Genomic DNA, 25,423 nt, shown 5'->3' with positions numbered 1-25,423 from the left:
TTTATTTTAGTTGAATATTAGTATAACATTTGAAAGCAAACCAGGAAGAAACCTGGTATACCCTAAATTGAGCTATTGTCATCTGTTGTTAATGGTTTGGAACCTTTACAATTTGGGGACTGCATTTGCTTTTGTGGCCATTGAACCTTATCCTACTACAAGGTAGGCAGCCTATCTAGCCCTATCAGATTGTGACTAATCAAATCTGAGTCACAAAATTAAATGTGAATGGTGGAGACCTTTCCATTACCTCCTTTCTGTTCAATAAATGTGGAAGATGAAGTTGTAAAAATAATGTGATACTATTAGCTAGTGGGAATTTCAGGAGGTAGAGAGGGAGAGGCAGAATATAAGTGGTAAAGGGTACAAATAGGTTCTGTGAGGGCAGTACAAAGACAATACCTTTTCATTCATGAGAAGACGGGATTCATTAAATATCTTGAAGTCTCATGTTTTTCATTCTAAATAAAGTAAACTATTCACAGAAAACCAAGAAAAAATAGGTTAGAAATATAAGACCTTTGTTTTCCTTAATATTCTGAATCGTATCTGTTTATAAAAATATATACATAGAACTAGTCATCATTTTGTGTGTGAATCGAAACACTTATGTTACTTTCTTGGCTAACACTAATAAATCTGAAGTCTAAACTCCAACTGAGGTCCTAACCCAGTTATTGGTTCCTGGATTTTAGAAGCTGTGGTCTTGGATTCTAGAAGCTGTGATTTCCAGCACTTTCCTGAAGATGATTTTCCCTTGAGAAACTGATATAATATTAGTACATCTAGCTTTTTTGTTTGGTAGGAAAGATTCAGGAAATTTACTTTAACCTTAAAAAATTTCTTTTTGCCATTTTCATGTAAGAGGAAAGCATTTAATATTTATCTCACTTTTGCAGACAGTTTCAGATCCTGGAAAAGCATGAATCTTCCCATCACACAATCTTGATTCTTACACTTTTCCTTATTCTGTATCTTTCATAGCTCTTGGAAAATTTTTTCTTCTCCAGTGAAACTAAGACTTGAAATAGGTCTGCTAGCTGCACAAACAGGCAGCAGAATATTACCACAAATAAGAAAGTAGAGTTGAAAACATTAGTATTTTGAGAGCCTATGTCACATGGCAAAGTAAGATGGACTTTAACATGCTGTCACCTCCATTTTTCAGATGTGGTATCTGAGGGTAAGAAGTTCAACACTTGCAGAAAGTCAGGACAGGAGTGGCAGGGCTGAAACTCAAGTGCAGGTGCTTTGAACTTTGGCTCTACCTTTTACTACTTCCTCCCAACAAGGAGTATTTTGAACCATGTGAATAACCAAAAGAGAAGGAATAGCAAAGAGATCAGAAAGCAGTCAACATTTTCACTCCTTGGCAGGCTAAACTTATGAGAAGAAATGTAATAGAAATATTAGTTCGATGGCAAGAGTATCTAAGGAGGAGGGAAATACAGGGTAGGAATAGCCTGGGATAGAGGAAAAATGGAAAATAAGTAAGCTCAAAATAAAATGTTGGAAACTAACTCACTGGATAAAAGAGTAGCACAATTTTGGATTGAGGCTTTTTCCAAAAAGGCATCAGGAAGAAAGAAATACAAGAAGACTGAAATGAGAGTTAAGAAGTAGAATGAATGGAAATGTCAAGTAGAATCCCTGGCAGGCAAAGAAGTTAACTGAGGTCAGAGAATATTTGAAGAAAAAATAAATAAGCATATAGAGAGTGCCATGAAAACCAAACCCCTCATATGGAAATGAGCTTATAGTAAAGTTAGTCCATAGTGGCTTGAATAGCTTCCACCAACAAGGAAACTTCTAGCTTGGCTTTTTTTTTGGAAATAGGTCTTTGAATATGTAATTTAAGTTAAGATGAGCTCATAATTAATTTAAGTTAAGATGGTTAAAGTGGGTCCTAAATCAATTGATTTGTATTTTCATGCAAGAGAAGACATACAGAGAAGGCCACGTGAAACTCAGGGGAAGTGGGGACAGCTATTAGGGTGACACATCTACATGCCAACGAGCACTAAGGATTGTTGACAATCACTGAGGCTAGGAAGGAGCAAGATTTCTGCACTAGAGATTTCAGATCATGGTCCTGGATTTGTGATAATTTGTTAGACTTTTCTCAGGAAACTAATATGTAGTCCCACACTTAGCAAAATGTAAGAATTTTGAGATTAAAAACTGGAACATCTGTGGCGCATGCCTGTAATCTCAGTGGCTTCACAGGCTGAGGCAGGAGGATCTCGAGTTCAAAACCAGCCTCAGCAACTCAGTGAGACCCTGTTGGTAAATACAATACAAAAATAGGGGTAGGGATGTGGCCAGTGGTTGAGTGCCCCAAGTTCAATCCCCGGTACAAAAATAAAAAATAAAAAACAAAACAAAACAAAAACCCAAACTGGACCATCCTATGGTGAACAGGAATCAGGTTGTCATTGGTCTTTTCTATACAGTGATACCAGAATGCTAGAAGACAAAGGAATAACATAGTTTAAAAGCGATGAAATGGGCAAACTTTGAGAATAGGATATCATGAATAGTTACTTATTTAAATGGAAGAGTAAAGATATCATCCTGATAAAATCTAAGTTTGCCACATGTAGACCCTTTATGAAAGTAATTTTAGAGTATATATTATAGCAACAATAAATGATGTTAATCCAGGAGGAAGAAATGAAAGTAGGAAATAAGAAGAAATAGAGAACACAGTGATTTTTTTTGCAAATATGCAATAACAATTTTAGTTTCTAGGTTCATGATGGAGTAATGAGAAAATGTGCTAGTAAAAATAACTTTATATGCTGTATAAAGTATGTGAATATTCATTTAAATGTATAGCTCAACTTTGAAGAAAATGGGGAGCTAAGAACCAAAGAGGAAGCTAAGATTCAAAACGGACAGTGATGTTGGAGCTCAAAATTTAGTAGAGATAGTGGGGGGAGGGGGTCTTAAAAAGCATACAAATAATTACTTGAAATTAGAAATCAGTATTTGATCATGCCAGAAATAATAAGGAACATGGGGTATGATATCTGAAAGAAATCTGAGGTGGTAAGAGTATGTTAAGGACATAGATATTGATGGGGAAATTTAGCACTAATATGTATGAGAATAACTGTTACTATGAAACAAAACAGAGTATGTATTTCATACCCATGGAAAAATTCCCGATTTAACTTGGAAAGTAGTAAATAGGAGAAAAGGTGAAATAAAAAGATGAAGTAATGTCGCGTTCCTTCTGCCCGCAGAGAGAGACACGACACATCAGTTGTTCATCAGAGCTCTTTATTCTTCTCTCTTCCTCCTCTGATCATCCTCTGATGATCCTCTGATTTTACAAGGCAGTTACAGTCATATTTATATGAATCATGAGCCAATCAGGTTACAGAGGATGTGGGGAGAGCAAGATTACAATGTAGTATAAAACGGGGTAAAAAGAGGGTACACGGAAGAACAAGATTTCACGGAAGAACAAGATTTCAATTTAATGTATCAAGAGAGTTCATGATGGGCATGGGTCACTTCGTCCAATCAGAGCAATTCTTTTTGGTGCTGGCTTAGTGCCGGGGCAACTTCCTTAAGCAGTGTTAGCAGTTTGTTGCAAACCAGGCCGCCCCGGCTCAGCGCCAGTGTGGAAGTCCTTGTCAGCTGTTTGTTGCAAACCAGGTTGCCCCGGCTTAGTGCCAGTGTGGAAGTCCTTGTCAGCTGTTTGTTGCAAACCAGGTTGCCCCGACTTAGTGCCAGGTTCCGCACTGAAGTCCTTGATGTTGCAAACCACTGTCTCGGCATTAGGGCCACACTGAAATCCTGAAAGCCAAGCTAGGATGGGGTCCGCGGTACCCCGACAAAGTAAGATGTTTGAAATAAACAGATAATTGGCATAAATATCGAGGGATTAAACTTACCAGGCAGATTCTCTAATGAATAGAAAACAAGATCCTGATATTGATATAAGAAAATAACATTTAAAAGTACACAGGTTGCCTCTTCCACTCTTCCTGTGGAGTTTTACTTCTGTCTTTTCTTTTTCTTCATCATGAACATCACATCCTACATTATTTCTGTTCACTTTGTCCACTATTTGAAATTGTTAAAATTTCTGTTTATATTGTAGATGGTGATTGAACTCATCATTTATGTTCATAGCAAGAAATCAGTAGACACCTTGGTGGGAGCTATTAGATTTAAGGCTATATATTTTTTACACTGGGTGCTGTTGATATTGGTCTCCCTTTTAAAGGTGGGGTACTGGAAATCTTTAGGGATAATATAGGTCAACAGGGTAGAGTCTGTACTGCTTCAGATCCATACAACTAGATGGGAAAACACACAGGAACATGAAAAAACAAGGGAACAAAGTGCCCCAAACAAACAAAGATGCCCCAATAAGGGAATCCACTGACAACACAGAAGAAGAAATGTTTGAAAGGACTTTAGATTGTACATAGTTAAACTGATCTGTGAAGTAAAGGATGGTATAAAGAGTGAAATAAAAGAGAAAATTAAGGAAGTGAAAGATCACGTCAATAATGAGTTAGGGATAGATGAAGGAGCAGAGATATTAACCAAAGGAATACAGTCTCTTCAATGACATTATATCAGATAATTTCCCAAACCTAAAGAATAAAATGGAAAATCAAATACAGAGGCTTACAGGACCCCAAATGTATAAAATTACAGCAGATCCACACCAAGACACATTATAATGAGAATGACTAAAATACAGAATAAGTATAAAATCTTAAATACTGTGAGAGAAAAAAAAGCAAATTACATATAGAGGGAAACCAATTTGGATCTCAACTGATTTCTTAACCCAGACCTTCAAAGCTAGGAGGTCATGGAACAACATATTTCAAACTCTGAAAGAAAATGAATGCCAAGCAACAATTTTATATCCAGAAAAATTGTTTCAGATTTGAATATGAAACGAAAACCTTCCATGATAAAAGTTATAAAAGGATAAAGTGAAAATAAAAAGGGAAAACCAGCAAAGGGAGGAACTACATTAAAGGAATAGACAAACAAAGGAGAAACTAAATCGAATTAAAAACCAGAAATAAACCAAAATGACCAGGAATACAAATCCTATCTCAATAAAATCCTTGAATGTTAATGGCCTAAACTCATCAATCAAAAGACATAGACTGGCAGACTGGATTAAAAAACAAGACCCAACAATATGCTTTTTCCAAGAGACTCACCTCATAGGCAAAGACATCTACAGACTAAAGGTGAAAGGATGAGGAAAAAAAAAAAAATCATATGAATTATGTAAACAAGCAGAGGTCTCCATCCACATATCAGATAAGGTGAACTTCAAGACAAAATTAATCAGAAGAAGCAAAGATGGACATTTCATTCTACTGAAGGGAATTATACACCAGCAAGACATAACAATTATAAATATTTATGCCCCAAACAATGGAGCCCCTATGTACATCAAGCAAACCCTTCTCAATTTCAAGAATCAGATAGACCACAACACAATAATACTGGCTGACTTAAAATAGAAGCTACTCTAACACATAGAGACTGACTAATACACTAGTGAATGACAAACGGATAATATAAGAAATCAAGGATAAAATGAAAAATACTTAAAGGTAAATGAGAATACTGATACAACATACCACAATCTCTGGGACACTATGAAGGCAGTAAGTACTGAGAGGAAAGTTTATTACATTGAGCTCATTTATTAAAGAATGAAAAGTCAACAAATAAATGACCTAAAATCACATCTCAAAGCCCTAGAAAAAGAAGAACAAATCAACACCAAAAACAGAAGACAGGAAATAATTAAAATCAGAGTTGAAATCAATGAAATTGAAACAATTGAAAAAATTAATAAGTTGGTTCTTTGAAAAAATCAATAAAATTGCTAAACCTCTGGCCTCACTAACAGAAAAAGAGAGAAAACCCAAATTACTAAAATACATGATGAAAAAGGAAATATCACAGTGGAAACAACTGAAATACAAGAGATATTAGAAAGTATTTTGAAAATTTGTACTCCAATAAAATAGAAAATATTGAAGACATCAACAAATTTCTAGAGACATACAACCTACCTAAACTGAATCAGGAGGACACACACAATTTAAACAGAACAATTTCAAGTAATGAAATCAAAATCACCATCAAAAACCTACCAATTAAGAAAAGTCCAGGACCAGACAGATTCTCACACAAGTTCTGCAATACCTTCAAAGAAGAATTAGAAGGTCTCTCATGCTCCTGGATAGGCATAATTAATATTGTCAAAATGGCCATACTACCAAAAGTGTAATACAAATTCCTATTAAAATTTCAATGGTGTTCTTCATAGAAAAAAATCATGAAATTCATTTGGAAAAATAAGAGACCCAGATTAGCCAAAGCAATCCTTAGCAAGAAAAGTGAAGCAGGAGGCATCACTATACCAGATCTCAAACTATACAACAGAGCTATAGTAATAAAAAGACATGCAGTCCAATGGTACAGAATAGAAGACACAGAGACAAACCCACATAAATACAGATATCTCATAGTAGACAAAGGCACCAAAAACATTCACTGGAGAAAAGGTCGCCTATTCAACAAATGGTGCTGGGAAAAATGGAAAGCCACATGTAACAAAATGAAATTAAACCTTTATCTCTCACCCTGCACACAAATCAACTCAAAGTGAATCAAAGACTTAGGCACTAGAACAGAGACCCTGTGCCTACTACAAGAAAAAGTAGGCCCAAATCTTCACCATGTTGGCCTAGGATCTGACTTCCTTAACAAGACCCCTAAAGGGCAAGAAGTTAAATCAAGAAACAATAAATGGGATGGACTCAAAAACTAAAAAGCTTTGTCTCAGCAAAAGAAAAAAATAATGTGAAAAGAGAGCCTACAGATTGGGAGAAAATCTTTATCACATGTGCCTCAGACAAAGCATTAATCTCTCAGATATATAAAGAACTCAAAAAACTTAACACCAAAAAACCAAATAACCCAATAAATAAATGGGCTAAGAAATTGAACAGACACTTCACAGAAGAAGATATACAGTTGATTAACAAATACATGAAAAAATGCTCAATATCTCTAGCATTTACGAAGTGCAAATCAAAACTACACTGAGATTCCATCTCACTCCAGTCAGAATAGAAATTATCCAGAATACAAACAACAATAAATGTTGGTGAGGATGTGGGGAAAAAAGTACACTTATACATTGCTGGTAGGAGTGCAAGTTGATGCAACCATTATGGTAAGCAGTATGGAGATTCCTCTGAAAACTCTGAATAGAACCACTATTTGACCCAGTTATCCCACTCCTTGGTTTATATTCAGAGGACTTAAAATCAGCATACTACAGTGATGCAGCCACATCAATGTTTATAGCAGCTCAACTCACAATAGCTAAACTATGAAACCAACCTAGGTGTCCTTCAATAGATGAATGGATAAAGAAAATGTGATATGTGTGTGTGTGTGTGTGTGTGTGTGTGTGTGTGTGTGTATGATGGACTATTACTCAGTTTTAAAGAAGAATGAAATTATGTCATTTGCTGGTAAATGGATGGAGTTGGTGAATATGCTAAGTGAAATAAGCCAAACCTAACAAACCAAAGGCTGAATGTTTTCTCTGACATGTGGATGCTAATTCACAATAAAGGTGGGGGTTGCTAGGGAATAATGGAGTTACTTTAAATTAGGTAGAGGGGAGGAAGGGGTATGGGGGCAGGAAGGATAGTAGAGTGAAAGACATTATTACCTCATGTACATATATGACTGCATGACTGATGTGATTCTATGATCCTATAATATGTACAATCAGAAAAATGAGAAACTGTACTCCATTTATGTATGATTTATTAAAATGCATAAATGCATTATACTGTCATGTACAACAAATTAGAAAAAATTTAAAAATTTTTCAAAGTATACAAGTTGAAGGTGAGGTGATGGAAAAAGTCATTCTTGTCAAATGCACACAAGAAAAGTAGCAATAAGATGAAAGGGGTAAAACAAGCTGGAATACATGCATGTGTAGTAGCTTAGCTTGGAGATAAATGAAGCAGCAATTTATGGTATTTGCCATTGGTTTAACAACTATAATTAGAAATTTAACTGTTCTCAGAAAGTGATGAAGCAATGAGACAAAAGTAAACAGGTTGTTTTGGATAAGAATGAATTTGATCTGCATACACAGAATTAACAAAAGAAAAATATGTTTTATTTTGGAGGGTGTACAGTTTAGGCACAAGGTTCATTTTCTAATAGGTCAGGAAGGAAAGCCTCATGCTAAAAACTGAGAGTATAAAGGTTCCTTTCTCTAACTATAGAGCTATAAAATCAGATATTATTAACAAAAAGATAGCAAAAACATCCCATATGTCTGAAAATGAAAAGGCTTACTCTGAAATAACCCTCAGGTTAAATAGGAAATGATAACAAGAATAGCAAAATTTTAAAATTGAGTGATAATAAAAGCACAGTAGGTGAAAGAGCTAATGGAATACTTTGAAGGCAATATATGACTTTTGTTACTCAAGAGAAAAATCACAAAGTTGGAAACCCCATAAGCTCAATGTTTGACTCAAGTAACTAGAAAAACTGCAGCATAGTAAACCTGAAGGAACAGGTATGTTAAAAGCATCAGAAAAGAAATAAAAGTGCAGAAAATCAGTAATGACATAAAGATCATTAAGAAAAGTGAAAGAACCAAAGTTGATTCTTTGAAAAACTTAATATGTTAGATGTAACCTTAACAGGTAATGAAAAAATAATTACATATATTGTGATAAAATATAAAACAGTATAAAATATGATCTATAATTATTAAGATGTGAATTTTTACTGTAAATTTTAAAATTTGTGTAAAAAGGATATATGGGTATGAAATTGATACAGGAAAAGAATACTTGAGTAGAACAGAAAACATATAATAAATCATAATGATCATCAAAAGTTAGTCCTTTCTATAAGAGACAAAGGGGCATAGTTTTATAAGTGAGTTCTGTTTAACTCTCAAGGAACAGAAAATACTTCTTTATAAAATTTCTTTCAGCACAAAGGAAAAAACCAAGCTGTTAAGTTTGGTTTTAATAAACAAGGTAAGTTGTTTTGGTTTAAAAAAATATTGGCCAACTCCACTTTCAACATTGAGGGATACTAAATATTAAAAAAAATATTTATGGTGACTGAGTCAAATATAAATGTGAAAGAATAGCACAGTATTTCAAAGAAATCTGTAATGACATTTTCCATATTCATGGTGAAGAAGAAGCAATTGCATCTTTATTGATATAAAAATGTGTTAAGTTTTTTTTAATGGAATCAATCCTTAGCAAATTTAAAATACAAGGGATTTTTAAGTTTGATAAAGGTTTTCTACTAAAAATCTATAGCAGGAACAAGACAAAGATGTCTGTGTTGCTTTTAGTTTTCAGCACATTACAAGATACTTGACCAGTAGACAAAGAGAAACAAAAAGAATTGAAATGAGAGATAACACTGTCATTACCTCTAAGTGAAATCATTTATATAGAAAATCAAAGAGAATCAGCAGAAACTATTAGCAGCAATACAAGAGTTCAGCTTGGTTGCTAGCTGCAAGAGCAACATATAAAAATCAATAGCTTTCCTCTGTGTTGGGAGTAACCAATTATAAACTATGACAATAAGATGCCATTTATAATAGTGACATAAACTAAGCTATCTAGGAATAAATCTAAGAATGCATAAAACATATAAGGGAAATTTAAAACTCTATTACAAGAGTTTTATTATGATATTAAAGAGCATAAATGCAGTGTTCATAAATGGCTTCATGGAATATTGTGAAGATGTCACATATCCCTTCCATAATAATTTAGATCTAGTCCAAGTAACCAGGAATTTTTTTTTGAAGGGGCAAGGTAAATTTAATTGGGGAAGTAAATCAAGAAAAATAAATCCTTTGTCCTAAGTTATTAGCAAATCTGTAACAGGAGTTAGCAAACTATAGCCCGCAAGTCAAATATAGGCTGTGACTATTCTTGCAAATAAAGTTTTATTGGGACACAGCACATCCATTCATTTACGTATTGCCTGTGATTGCTTTCATGCTGTGATGACAGAATTGAGTAGTTGAAGCACCAACTGCTACATCTGACCCTTTCCAGAAATAATTTAGTGAACTCTCTTATATAGCATCTGGCATAGAATCAGAATAAAACAGAGTCCATACTCATTCCTATGTTCATACAGGAACTTGGTGTAGTCATTCCCACCTATTGTACAAAGAAAACTGACTCAAAAAAGGGGAAAAATGAAACTGTTTTCATACTTCATATTATGAACAAAGTTCCATGTGGAATAAATAAATATTGTTTAGAGTGAGAAATATAAAGGTGATAAAAGAACATATAGGAATGTATTTTGCAACCTAAGCAGGACACAGTGATGCATGCCTATAATCCCAGTGATTCCGGAGGCAGAGGCAGAAGACTCTCCAGTTTAAGGCCAGCCTTGGCAAGTTAGCATACTCAGTGGTAAAGCATCATGCATCATTGTGTTCAACTCCAGTCCCCACTCTGCCAAAAAAAAACCATCACCACCATAAAAGGAATATATTTGGTAACTTTATGATAGGGAAGGATTTGTTACACAAGACTCACAGAGCACAAACAAGAAAATTGAATTTGAATGCTTCAGAATGGATGTTTTCTATTCAGTGGAGGGACTAACAGAAAAAAGAGCACATGATAAAAATATAATTGCCAAGAACACAATAATATATGTTAGTGTGGATGTGGGGAAAAAGGCACCCTTTTACATTGCTGGTGGAGTTGCAAATTGATGCAGGCACTCTGGAATGCAGTGTGGAGAATCCTCAGAAAACTTGGAATGGACCCACCTTTTGACCCAGTTATCCCACTCTTTGGTTTATACCCAAAGGACTTAAAATTAGCATACTACAGTAATGCACCACATCAATGTTTATACCAGCTCAATTCACAATAACTAGATTATGGAACCAACCTGGATGCCCTTCAACAGATGAATGAATAAAGAAACTGGTATATATACACCATGGAATATTATTCAGCCATAAAGAAGAAGAATATTATGACATTTGCAAATAAATGGATGGAATTGGAGAATATCATGCTAAGTGAAATAAGCCAATCCCAAAAAACCAAAGACCGAATGCTTTCCCTGATAAGTTGATGATAATATATAATGGGGGTTGCCAGGGGAGTGAGAGAAGAAGGGAGGAACTTTAGATTATGTAGAAGGAAATGAGAGGGAGGCAGGGTATAAAAAATCATGGAATGAGACAGACATTCATTACTCTATGTACATGTATGATACACAAATGGTGTGACTCTACATTGTGTACAACCATAGAAACAAAATGATGTGCCCCATTCGTATGCAACAAATCAAAATGCAGTCTGTAAAAAATAAATTTTAAAAATAAAAAAATAAATTTTACAAAAAGAATTTAAATAAAAGGATAGTCATAAAAAATTGCCATGTTTAATAGGCCACAATCAATATTTAGAATATACAAGGGACTCTGAAAAAATCAGAAAAGGAAGGGAGGAGATTAACATAAAAGAACAAGTAGGGATGAGGATGTTAACTCAGTGGTAGAGCACTTAACCAGCCTGTGAATGTCTCTGGGTTTGATCCTCAGAACTTCTAACAAGAAAAAAAGAGAACAAATCAGTTTCTACACACATTGCCATAAGAAACAAGCAAATTAAAAGGAAGAGATGCCATTTGCTGACCAACTAGTTGAAGTGAGGAAAGCAGATACTATCTAGTGCTGCTAAGGGTGTAGGAGAACAAATCTTCATGAATTGCTCTGGGAATACAAACTGGTTCATAAATTTTAGAAAACCTAAGAACATAAACATGACCTGAAACCCATAATGGAAGTGTAGAATAGGTATGCAGAGAAAATACATATGTAGATGGCAGTTAGTGTTACTTGTGGTAAAAGATGATCAAGCTAGCTCTTGAGCTTTGTGGGGAGGAATGAGGAGATCCAACGTGGAAACCAGTGAGAAGCTACGGGAGAGGAGGAGGTATTTAAAGCAACATCGATGAGTCTCTGAAAGTATGCTGAGAGCAAACAGAAGAATGAGACTTACAGTAAGTGATTTGAAGAGCCCTCTATATATTTTGACATGAAAAATATGTATATAAACACATAAAGGGGATTCTAAATACTGTATTAATTATGAAAAAGTGAATCCCTGAGTCAAGGGGAGGGATGGCACTGAGCATAGAGGGTAAAAGAAACTCTCTTTAATATTAGCAGTAATCATTGGGAAGGTATCCTTGCCTCCAAATACTCATTTTGTGTCCCCGTTCACTCCTGCAGTAGTGGTATACCATAGAACTAGGAGTGCCTGGGTCACTTACCCATCTCTGGTAGTAGGGAATAGGAAGAACCCCATCTGTAGAATAGGGTGGAGTATACCCCAAAGAAAATAAAAGTGATATTGCTAGAACTCTAGGAAGTAGGTTCTTGAGCCAGTGTTGTTTTGAAGTGGTTCACACAATTTGTATGTTTATCATTAGAAAAACTGGGAGAAATAAAGAATGGTTAAACCCAAATATTTGAAGCACTGTGGCTTGCATGATTCTTGTTTTATATGGCCCTGAGAAATAAATCCTCCACAAATGGATGACTTGGTATTAAGAGTAACTATGGTATCAGGAGAGCTGACTTTCTTAGAAGGAATGTATAGCAAACATCCCATTGCTGGGTGTATTTAAGCATATGCTATCCAACCACTTCACAGGGATGCTGTAGCAAAGGGCCCAAGAATAGGGAGGATAGTTAGGTTTCATTAGTATTCTCATTTACCTGAGTCTTATTAAAGTAAAAATTTCAGGACCCTTCTAGTTTTCTTATGCAGTAGGTTTATGGTGGGGCCTGAAAATTCCCATTTCTAATTCTTTCCTGGGTGATGTTGATTCAACTTTTAAAGGATCCTACCTTAAGATCTGTTGAGTTAGATGATTTTTGACATCTTTACCCTTCATTTTTATGAGCTGGATGTATGTGTTCTCAAAACCAGTATCTGTGCTCCTGAGATATTTCGCCACCTTAGTTCTTGAGTTGGAATGTACCAAGTTTTGGTTACATGGGTGCATCTGTAATAAATGACTTTTGCATACCTCTGTCTTTTTTTGTGTCACTTAGATCATTTGACCCATTAAATGATGGTAAATTGGTCTACTTTATAAAATAGCCTACCATTTTCTGATTCCATCCTTTTTTTTTTTTTTTTTTTTGGTAATGTTCCATTTTTCCATAGATTGGCCTACATTTGTCAGTTTTATAGTGGGCTGTTGCCAATTTGAAAAATGAAATAGTTTTCCAGAGAGGGTGTGTCTTAGTCATTTAGAAAACCGCTTTCTCACATATAGGCATCACCTACTGGAAAAATCATTTCTTGGTGCTACATGGGTTTGTCTCACTGTAGTTGCCAAACACTAATTCTCTTCAACTTCCTTTTGGGGACTTTGCTAAGGAAGGAAGGGAGGAAGGGAGGAAGGGAGGGAGGGAGGGAAACAATTTGTGTATCTTGCTACTTCAAGGCTCTGGGTCAACCAGAAGTATTCATTTCTCAAACTGTTTTGTTCCTTCATTCTTTTTAATTTTGGAATATATACTGGAATAGTTCGCTGGTAGTGCTTGTGTGTTTTTGTAATTGTAGGCAAGGTCAGACAGTGTTTGTATTGGTTCTAAATTGCTTTTATATAAACAAAGATAAAACCCTTTGAGAGAAACATTTAAAAATTACAAGGTTTGTAGTCAATTCTTCACAATGAAAATTCTCAGCTTAGCAAAGATGACAAAAATGGATGGGGTAAAATAAGTACTTGACAAATTGGACCTGGTGGATTTGAGGTGGCAACCTGCCGTGCAGAAGGATTTAAGAGTGAGTGAATGCTATGTCATCAGTGTGCAAGCTTTGGCTTGAAAAACACTCTCTTGAATCAAGGCAACATTGTAAGGACAGTGGAGTGTTTTAGAAGGACTTACCTAGAATTCAATTGGGTGGATATTAAATGGCAGACAGTTTAAATGGTATCCTCTTCACAACCAAGAATCTTTAGTAATGGAATTTACATTCTCTAAACTAGTATATGAACTGAGTTTCTTATTTGACTTTTATTAATGTCCATTTTCTAAATTGTCTTATTTCAGACCTCAAGTGTGAGGAAATGTCATTCAGATTTGGCCAGCATCTTATCAAGCCTTCTGTGGTGTTTCTCAAAACAGAGCTGTCCTTCGCTCTTGTGAATAGGAAACCGGTGGTACCAGGACGTATCCTTTTTTTATAAGAGGGCAAAATAAAAAGCCTTTGAAGGTAAGCAACCACACAGATAGAGGCTTGGCTTTCAATGGCTGTCCATCCAAGGTAAGCAAGGAATCCACCTCCCTTCCACTTGGAGAGACCAGGTAAGATATTATTTACATTTCTTTGAATCCAGTTGGTGGCACCAGTAATATGCTTGATCAGTGTTGCAGAACTTGTGGGAAGAGTTGCTTAGCAACTGTGCCTTTGGAGGTGAATTTTTGCTTGACCTTTTCACTACCAGAGCTGTGTAAATAAATAGGTGTTTCTAAAATTGGCCCAATGAATATCATGGGCACTTCGTATTCATTTTATCCATTGTGAATTTTAATAGTAGGTTAGAAATTGGATTGCAACTTTGTGATGTGGAATTAAGGGATTACATGAGAATTCGATGCTTCGTTTCACTGCCTCTTAGAGGTCATTCAAATTGTGAGTTTTAATTAAATTCATACATGTGTACTTACTTATGAAAATTGTTTTTCGTGTTGTGATCAGAAATGGCATTTTCTCCCAGGAGAAGACCTGGCTTCTAGGCCATTGACCAGTGGTGCTAGTGTAGAGTTATTTTATTTCCCTCACAGGACTTTCCTTCCCTCTATGGACTACTAGGAGCTTTATTCTGGTTTGCAATGGGAGTTGTAGGAATTGGTGAAACACTCAGGGGAATTATTTTTATGTTGTTGAAAATATTGCTGGGGTTGTAGCTCAGTGGTAGAGCACTTGCCTAGCATGTGTGAGGCACTAGGTTCAATCCCTGGCACCACACAAAAATAAAGAAAGAAAAATATTGTCTATCTACAACTAAAAAAAATTTTAAAGTATTGCTCTGATTGTGTACGTGACCTTGTGACTTTTATAGTGACTGTTTAGAAATTGTTTTCTTTCCCCCCAACTTTGTTTGCTATGCAGAGGACAAGACTCGAATGTCATATTTTAAGATAATATTTTCTATACTGAGAAGTGATTTGACTTTGAAATGAATTAATTCTGAATGTCCAGATATGCCAACATTTTTTTCAGTTACAATTTATATTATTATGTATGTTCAGAGTACCTAACTTTATGAATAACATTCCTTCCTAATCATTATATGCTGTTAAAAAAAAAGGAACATATAAGGAAACATGTAACAAAAGATAATTGTGATTATCCCAAATTCGCTGACTCCAAAATCTAACTAATTAAATTTTGTGGATTTACAAAAATCATGATCAACCTATAAACTGGTAAATAATGTTATGTAAAGTCTTTCCATATTGGTTTGTTTGCAAGAAGGACCCGATGTTTCTGAGGACAAGAACAATGAGAGCCAGAACATTTCTGTAATCAGTGCACTCTGAAAGGCTGCTTCACATTTATAGTGTTGAAAATGGTCTTGGGGTCAGTAGATAATACATTCAGATGATCCTTTTTATGTGATGATTTTGGAACTTTTTATTTTACTTTACCTTTGTAAACTCTGTTTGGTTACAACTGTGAGAAGCATCTTAATAATGTACTCATTTGCTTGCAGAAAGCCACAGTCTTTTGTTCTGAGATTTGGGGGAGAACTGAAGCTGTGGATAGTTCTGCTCACTAACATTTCATAAAATGAATGGTGAGCTGTCCAGAGTGGGCTTTTATCTTCCCCTAGCATTTTATCCAGCCTGCCTTAGTCTAGTTCTTTGGTGAGAGTCATCCAGCCTTTTGCAACCTCCCTTTCTCTGGGCTCTTCCAATCCAGCCTCCACCCCATTCTGAACCATAGCTCTGATCATATTGCTCTTCTGTTCCCTTGCTAGAAAATAAAGAATGAATTTCTGGTTTTGTGAAGGAAAAATTCTCACTCCTTGGCATGGTTTTCAGAGCCTTTTATTGTCTAGTCCCAATTTCCCTTCTTTCTAGCTATTTCCTAAATATGTGTTGTACTTGGCCATAGTTTCCTCTGCTACTCTCTTTACCTCCTGATTCTCCTTAGCTTTTTCAAGTGAGGTGTGTTTACAATTTTCCTTTCCTATTAGGTAAGACACATGGTATCCTCTTTGTGACACTTGATTCCTGTTCACATGTTGATTAATTCAAAACTTCACTACTCTGCCTCGTGTCAGAACTGTGCATTGGTTTGTCTCTGCACAGAATTATTCCTTCCTGCAGGTGGAACCTACTATTGTACAACTCTTTTTTCTTAGCATTCCAAAGTACTACCGTGACTGCATTCAAAGTGAAAATGTGAACACCAGGAACATATTGTACTGTTCCAGTTCATGGCATGGGACAGTGAGGACTACTAAGATATCTTTTCCATATCCTCATGCTCAAAGTCAATTCTTGTTATTTGAATTTTTAGATTTGTGGTTTTTTTAGTATGCCCAAACCATATTTTCCAAATTTCATCCTTTGTCAGTTATAACTGTTTTTATAATTATGTGTTATCCATGAAGTGAGTTATGTGTAAAAGCAGTGAATTAATGGCAGACAGGAAAAGATGCTTTTCCCTTTCTTTTTGCATGTTAACTTGTCAATGGACAAGTTTTTATTTTAAGGACAGTATATTGATATCTTCATGTAAAATGGAACATTTAATTTTGTAGTTTGAATTTCTTTTCCTAATTAATGATATTCAGGCAACCTTTGGGGAGTGTGCCATTCATGAGAGACTTGTAAATGTTATTTATCTTTGAACTTGTGTCCTTGCTAACCTTTTGTTACCCACTCCCACCCATTTCTCCTATGACTTTGCTCCCTGACTTATTTTTAAAGCTTTCAGAGTAGGGAAGAAACTGTCAGATCAGGGGCTGGTGATATGCTTTTGAAATGAGACTGTTTTTTTATTCTCAAAAGAGTCACTTCAGTCCCTCGTTGTCCTCACCGAAAGCAAACACTCTGTTCCTTGCCAGTAGTGTTTAAAGTCGATTGAATATGCTTTGGCCTCTGTGGGGCAACATTCGAGAAGAATATGCCAGAATATCTTTAATCCATTAATTTCTTGTTCCTGGAAAGTGCTTTTCAGGGTTTCTTGGTGAGAGAACAATCATTTTGGAGAGGGCATCTTCAGGATTTTGCAGTGAACATTGTATTTATGTGTATCGCTGTACCCCAGCTATTGTTCATGGCTTAAATAAATTTGAGCCATTATGGTTAATACTATTCCTTACCCCTGCCTCTTGCACTGCCCTGCGTCTACCTCTCCTCCCGAGCTGAACATGAAAAATGAATTTGAACATGAGTGGAATCCATTTGGGGACTTGGGCTTTTATTGTAAATAAAATTATTCATTTGTTATGTCCTGTTGTTTTCAGCAGACAGTGTATTGATCTTTGGATTGCTATTCAGAATGGCATAAGGAACTCTAACATAAGGGGGACATGGCAGCCTTTGTGGACGGATTGAATGTGGTGTGTAATGACAGAGACAAACCTTGCTGCTGGCTGTACTATATTAAACAAATCATTTGTCAACAGTTTATTGAATCAGTTATTAAAAGGAGCAGATTTTTCCAAACAGGGGCATCACACAGAGAATGTTATCAGGGCCAAATATGGTTAGCATGATGCATGGAAGGCAAGCTTACCAAGTGCATTTGCAAAGAATAAGATGGGGTAAGTTAGAGAACATTTCTGCTGATGCATTAGAAGCAAAGAGTTTTGGACAATGGAAACTGAGCTGGAAAATCCAACCTTAACAGATAAAAAAAAAAATAACTTTGACAAATGTCTCTTAATACAAAATTTTACCTTTGCAAATATGCAGGGAAATGTTTTCTATTTTCAGACCGTTACGACATTTAGTATTCCTGAAATAAGTGAAAAACTAACAAAAATGGCTTCGTTACTTAACAGGGATTCTTATGGAATAGATAAAAGTGCCCTTTCAGTCCTTCCATAAAAATCAGAAGTATTTGTCATTTCCTGAGTGGATTGCAGTCTTGTGAATTCCTTTAATTGTTCAGGAAACCACAGTTATTAGTGATCTGATGATCTTTCATTTCTCAAAAATGTTTCTTTTTAAACCTTCCTGTACAAATAAAATGAGCACAAGTACTATTTTAATATCTTTATTGCTAAAGATAGCATTGTGCTCTTAAAATTGCCCTGAGCACGTCTTCACTCTGCCTTGTGTGTGCTTGTTGTACATCAGCTAGCTTAAATACTTGGGTAGAGATGTTCAAAGATGAACTTGCTGTCCTTTGGCCTGAGCTGTAGTGGGTACATAGGTTTTTTGTGGTCATATATATTTTTTTCTTTTAAAAAATTGTTGTGTTCAAAGATATGCATGTAGCAGAGACTGCTCAGTTGGATCTTTCTCTTTTTCTCTCTCTTTGGCAAAGATTTCCAGATACATGCTCACCTATCCTGGTCTATTAGAGTACATGCACCCAGTTAGAACCAGCTTTTCCTGACACTGGTCAGCAGGAACAAAGGAAGTTGATGCTTTCATCAGTCTCTGAGTTGATCTGTTTTCAGTGTCTAGGATATGCTGGAGAGGATCATGTCAGTCCCCATTGTAAATCATTGTGTGACCCTTCATCATTCTTGATGTTGATGTAAGAAATTCCTGTTAGAAAACAAATAAATGCCTTTTATCCCAAATGCCAGCTCATTAGTTGCTAGTGAGCTAACAGTGTTGAGGCTGATTCTCAGGCCGTGCTGGGGGTCAGCAGGAAGTAACTCATGGTTGCCACAGGGGAAAGAGAAACCCTTCTTGCCAGGCCCATCCTTTTCTTACCTGGAGCTGAGACTAGCATTTTTACTGTTTATTATAGGAAGAATGAAAGATAGTTGGAACCCAAATCCAAAGGAATTAGATAGATACTTCATAATTGTGAAAGGAAGATTTGAAATTAGAAGGGGAAAAATTTGTGGGATTTTATGCTCTTTGCCTTGGACCCTTCAAATGAAGGTGGCTTACCAATGGTACAGTGTGCCCAAAACATGTCTGCATTGGTCTCTAGCCCTGTCCTGCTCTCTCTACTCTCTCTCTCTCTCTCAACTCTCCTGTCTCCTTGCTGCCTGCTCTTTGGTGAGGATACAGGTATGTGTGGTGGCTTTGTGGTTCACCTAGTCCCTGTTGCTTAATGACCTAGTTTTGATCTTTTCTTGACCTTGATCTCTTCTCCATAATAGAATTTATCTCAAAGTTTCAGACCCTGCTGTGAGTGGGTAGATTGGGCACCAGAAGAGGAAAAGTTCAATTTCTTTTTTTTTTTTTTTTTTCCTGATCAGGGTTTATTAACTGGTACATGTCTCAGAATTGCACAAAGGCTATAGAATTACTTTTACAACCAGAAAAGGATACCTTTGTAAGCTGCCAGTGTATACATAAGTCTGTTTAAGACTGTATATACAGGGAAGGAGACTATTAGGGATGCTGTCTCTCCTGCTCTAGTAAATGTTATGATAATAATTACATGTATCAAAATAACACTTTGAAGATTTCTCACATTGATTGCCAACATAGGTATCCTGTAATGGGGAAATCTGCCCATTTCTGTTGATTTCCTGTAGCTTTCTTAGGCAGTTTTAAATTGTCCTGGTTAACAATGACTGAACTCTGTTAGCTACATTCTAGGCATATTTCTGACCTGCTTTTCATGCAAGTCATCAGATTGTAAGGAACAGGAAAAGGCTGGTGATGGTGTAGCCAGTTTTGCACTTGTAAAGGAGCATAATTAGAAATAATGAATGGAATAATACATCATTATTCATAAGAAATGTCACATAATTAACTCAAATAATGCAAAATATATTCTAATTTCCATTTGGAATGAAAATAGATTTGCTAGAACATCAGTAGGCAGTTAATGTTTATCCTATATTTTCATACACACATCAAAACTGTTAAAATCTATGTAGTGAATATACATGGATTTTCTACAATGTACTGAATCAAGATGGCTTTCTTCTCCTAATAGAGCCTCATGTGTATTCCTTATGTGTTATTTATTATATATATATAAAATCTGTATATGTTCAACTCTTAAAATTAGCATAATTAATTTATATTTATTGCAAATTAATGATCTAATTTATTTACTTAGCTTTCATTTCCTTCCTGAAGCTAATTGACTGAAAAAAATAACTATAAATTTGCAAATAGCTTTTGGGCACAAATCCTAAATTGCTGCTACCCTAAGAGCTCTGCAATACTAGATATCTGAACTAGCTTTATACTCTATTTTCCCAGGATTTCTACCACAGGCTTTGAATATATTTCAGGAGTCTCGGTTTGGCTTATATGTACCACAGTTGGGGATTAGGATGTGGGTAGCTGTGTCTTAGGCAGGGGAGATATTTTTATATGCAACAATTAGAATGACACACAGCACTGACCGATGTCAGTGGTAGTTCCTGGAAGCTCACTGCTGTGCCAGACAGTCGCCTATTAATTTTTGCATAGTGGGGAGATCTGGAGAGTCCCTGGGGCGGAGACAAAGAGATGGTGAGTGAGCAGCATTCAAGGGGCAATAAATATGAAGTACTTGAATATTTTAATAACAGGAATGGCCATGCCAAGGCACAGAGTCTCAGTCACAGCCCTGGTTTCAGAGATGAAGACTGATGGGGGAGGCTGTTAACATGTCCCTGTGATACAACAGACTGTTCATTAACACTATTGAGTCTAGCACAGTTGTAGCTTTATTGGTGAATAAAAACAACAGAAATGCTTCCAATGGCCATCTTCCTCACACTGTAGGAGAAGCCCAGTGTTGGTAGAAGGGTTCTGAGGCAATATCCTCTGCCTTTTCCTTATCTTTATGTGTGCAGGGCAGGGGTGGCAGTGGTGGAAAATGTGTATATAAACACGTTATTAGCTTACATTAAAATAGCCTTTAAGACATGCTATGACCAGCATTGCATTTTTGGAATCTTTTTGTTGTTTTACCCTTAGTGATCTATGAGCAGTTTAAAAGAAAAAGTTATCTCTGACCAGTGGTGGCCCTAGTTCATGGGGGTCCTGACTTGACCCAGGGCTTTTGATTCTCTTTCCCTTATTTGTTGGCTTTCCATGTGCTGCAGACCTGCATGTATCTTGGCATCCTGATGAGCTGTTCCCCACATCTGAAACCTTTTCCATTTGTCTCACACTTCCTAGTGTGATATTTTTCTAAACTGATTCTCTTTCATTTACATGCTTCACGTGCATTTCGATGTCAGTGGCTTTGTTATTTTTTCATAATCATCATTACCTTTTAAGGATATAACTAACTTTGGTGATTTCCGAAAGTCTGGAAGGTTTGAGCTTGACTCTGGTGCCATCTATATGGAGCCAGGTACTTTAGACTTCTAGCAGCATAACTTGTTCTGAGGTAAAATAAGTCTAGAAAGGGCTAAATTCATCTTGTTCTCTAATTTTTCTGTTCTGTAGTAGATTTTAAACAGGCTGTACTTATCAAGAGATTGTTTCATCTTCAAGATTTATTTCCAGTTCAAGAGATCTGTTGGAACTAAGATTTATCTGTTGAATGTTAATACTTTAAAAGTCAACCATGATGCCCTTCCTTTCACCAAAGATGATTGCTTTAGTAGTTCTTAAATAAGTTGTGTCATGATAAAAAGCACATCAACAGGAATTACTTTAAAATCTTTACCTAGAGTATTTCACAAGCAGACGCCTAGAAGACTAGTTGCTATTTTCTGTCCTGTTTAGGGACTACATGTCCCTTAGAAGCCTCTTTCTCATGGAGCCATATCTGCAAACACTCACCAGGGACAAGATATAAACTCCAAAGGCACAATCCAATGACTTACCTCCTTCAACCTTACCCTTCCTGCCTAAAGTTACTACCACCACATGGTCAATCCATATTAGTGGATTAACTCACTGATTAGTTTATAACTCTTATTATTTGCCTCTGAAAATTCTTGCAAAATCTCACACATGAGCTTTTGGGAAACACCTCATATTTAAACCATAACAGCTTTACTTGTCGTGTGGGACTGGGGGTTGTATATGAGCATACAACAATGATTGCTTCTCTTTTGTGTGTTTCTGAATACAGAATGGGATGAATGAGGCTTGTCGGAGAGGCCAGTAGTAGGACAAAAAGGCTCCAAGGAACAGTATTTCTAGAAAAAAGATGGAAATAACTTTTCTACCCCTTGTAAGAAGCACATAAATATAGACCCCCCATTAGTTCCTATAAAGGACCACGAATGCTGAGTAACCCTGGATTATGGCTGTTGCAAGCCTACTTGAGAAGACTGAGCCAACTGAGGTTTTGGCCTGTATAGAGAGGGACTTGGGTCATTGGCCACTGTCAGAATTATAGAGACATGACTGTCCTTCTGTGAATGGATTCTCAGAGATGAATAGGGTGGTTGAAATGTGAATACATTCCTGGGGAGCAAAACATATCTATCAACTCAACCATGTAGATACCACCATATTTGTAAGGGAACCCAGCACATATAATGGGTGCTAGGTCAGATTCACCTGCCTTTCACTTGTTGATGGATGACCAGTTACTGAGTCTCTGTCTCCAACGCTGGCATAGCTTAGCCTCAATAGGGAGGAGAAAATGATAACTCTAATTGGTTAAATATGTATCTCAAACCTTTGTTAGGTAGGACATGGAATTTTAATCTGAAACTTAGAAATTTAAACTGGAAAGAATTATAATTATGGAAAGTGACTCCCAAATTCCAGATTCTGCCTAAGATATTGCTAAGGGGTCAGAAAAAGATTTAATGGTTAGAAAAGTGATGGCAAAGAATATAATTATGGCACATCTTTGCCTCACTGAATTGAAATTCTTCAGTCTTTGTTTACACAAAGTCATGACATAAAGAAAAAAGTGGTTTATCCCTGAGTATCATGTTAGATAGTAGTATTAACATCTTAGGATGTTAGTCTTTTAATTCTTAGGAATGGAATCTTGAACAGAGTAGATGGTTGATAAATATTTATGGGATAAGTTTAATTTTGGTTCAAAATGGGATATTTAGGTAAAACAAACTTTTATTTGTTTAACAAATATATTCTGAAGGATTATTATTTGCCAGATTCTTCTAATGTCCTTTTCTAATGCAAACCTAAGTTTCGCATGCTCTTAAGGCAATGAAGTTCCATTCCAAGGATTAAATGCTACTGGAACTTTTTTGCATGCCAGCAGTCATAGTGATCCTACTAAACATGTTAAATCCTTGACAATTCTCTGGTTAGGTCCCACACTCTCCCTTTCATAGGCTCCCTACCATTCTCAAAGCCAAAGTTATCACAGTTATTTACAAGGTTTATACGTGAATTCTTCCATCTGTTCCTGGCCACCAACCTTTCCCTACCAGCCCCTGTTTTCTTCTAATGCTGTCATTTCTGTGGTGGGCTGAATGATTATACTCCCAGAATACAGGTCCATGTCTTAAGCCTTGGAACCTGTGACTGTTACCTTATTTGGGAAAGGGTCTTTGCGATATGATTAAGTTAAGATCTTATGTTGGAATTAGGGCTTTTAAATACCTATTCACATGTGTATATAAATAGACTCGAAGGCATAGTAATATTTATCATTTCAAAGTGACCTGTTTTGAATGAGACAAGGAACAGGTGGTTTGAACATGACTCAGACCTCTGCCTGACCCCTCAAGCAGAGTTTTCTTAGATTTCCATGTGCATTACAACCAGGCTGATGGAATCAGTTATTTCTCAGCTGAGAGAAATTAACAGAAGGGTTTGGTATCTCATAAGTTGGTATTCTTTGATTTCCCAAGATTATATTTGTCACTGTTTTGCCTTCCATAAGAAATCTAGAGCAGCCCTTTAAGCTAGATCTTCAGTTTAGTCAAGTTTTTATCGACCTGTCTTCGTGACTTCTCATGCACATAGGTTGTCTCATATAACATAGTCATTATAAAGTTGTCTGGTTAATCCCTTTTATGAAAACTTTTTTCCAATATATTATCCGCACAATAATCAAGAAAAAATTCTTAGGTAATGTTAGTTTGCCCATTTATTTCCTGGAATTTTTAAAAAATGGTTTAAGTTGACTGTAACGCATATAGTAAGATTAATAACAAAAGTCAGGTCATAAGAAAGAAAAGGTAACTAGGATGGAACCAAATAGAAGTTAACATATGCATTAGAAATGTTTGTTACTTGATACAAATGGGTCACAAAGTTGGTGCTAAACTTCCTAGCACCCAACTAAAGAAGAAAAGTGCATATATTTTTGGAGGAAAAATACACTGATTATTCAGGAATTACAGAAGTATTTCCAATAGTAGGTAAGAGGGAGGTACATTTTCTGTGGATCCTTTCTCTTGCGGATGGTGCAAGAATGTATAATTGACAGCATATTAAAACATCTTTTCCATACATGTGCAGGCTTTCCCTCAGAAATATGTTGTGTCTGCTACTCACCATCTCTACCATGCCCGCCAAATCTTGCCTGGATCAGGCCCAGTAATCTCTTTGATTTCCTTGTTTATCACTCCTTGCATGCTTCCTCCACCCTTCAATCACCACCAAGTAGCAACTGGCATAGATTTTTAAAAATATAGAAATAAGAAGAGGTTATTTCTTTGCATTAACATCTAGTTGCTAATACTTTGAATTAGAAGAAAACCATTAAGTCCTTACCTTGGCCTTCTGGAATTCTGGCCCCTGCTTTTTTGAATTTGTGCCTGTACCTGGGCCTTTGCACCAACTATTATCTCCATCAGAAATGACCTTTCCCTGAATTTCTCTTGCCTCCCTCTGACCTATACATCCCTCTCTGGTTCTCATCTTTTGGATTACAGTTCCTCTGTCATCACGCACACACCCAGGCCTTCCCTGGTCTTACCATGGAGCTCAAACCAGGAAGCACAGATAAGTGAGGTTCTCCCAGTCTAGTTGATGGCACCCTTGAATGTGTTTGGGGGAAGAGTGCTTCATTGCTAGTGGACCTCCTGCTTGGTTTGCCTTCTCTAGGTACAGAACCACGTGAACTTGCCAGAAACTAACAGTGAGCTTTAGACAGGGAATTGGAGAACTAGATTTTAGTCCCACTTGGGGAGCTTTAGTCAAGTCACTTAAACTCTTCTATGTTTTGTCTTCTCACATGAAAATAAGATATGACTGTTACCTGCCTCCTGGACTGTTGAGTACTAAGACCAGATG

At 36.3% G+C, this 25,423-nt stretch overlaps 1 protein-coding gene across 1 annotated transcript in view; it reads left to right on the top strand.

The window, feature by feature from the left end:
- Positions 1-25,423, top strand: part of Fhit (fragile histidine triad diadenosine triphosphatase) — a 1,508,571-nt gene that overhangs the window by 679,240 nt on the left and 803,908 nt on the right. Inside the window, exon 5 of the mRNA XM_047532106.1 lies at positions 14,195-14,314. Coding sequence (XP_047388062.1) covers positions 14,195-14,314 — 120 coding nt within the window. The remainder of the gene's footprint in view (positions 1-14,194; positions 14,315-25,423) is intronic.

This window comes from Sciurus carolinensis, chromosome 17 (genome assembly GCF_902686445.1).
Source record: "Sciurus carolinensis chromosome 17, mSciCar1.2, whole genome shotgun sequence".
NCBI classification, from domain to species: domain Eukaryota; kingdom Metazoa; phylum Chordata; class Mammalia; order Rodentia; family Sciuridae; genus Sciurus; species Sciurus carolinensis.
This window is presented reverse-complemented; position numbering and strand designations above follow the sequence as displayed.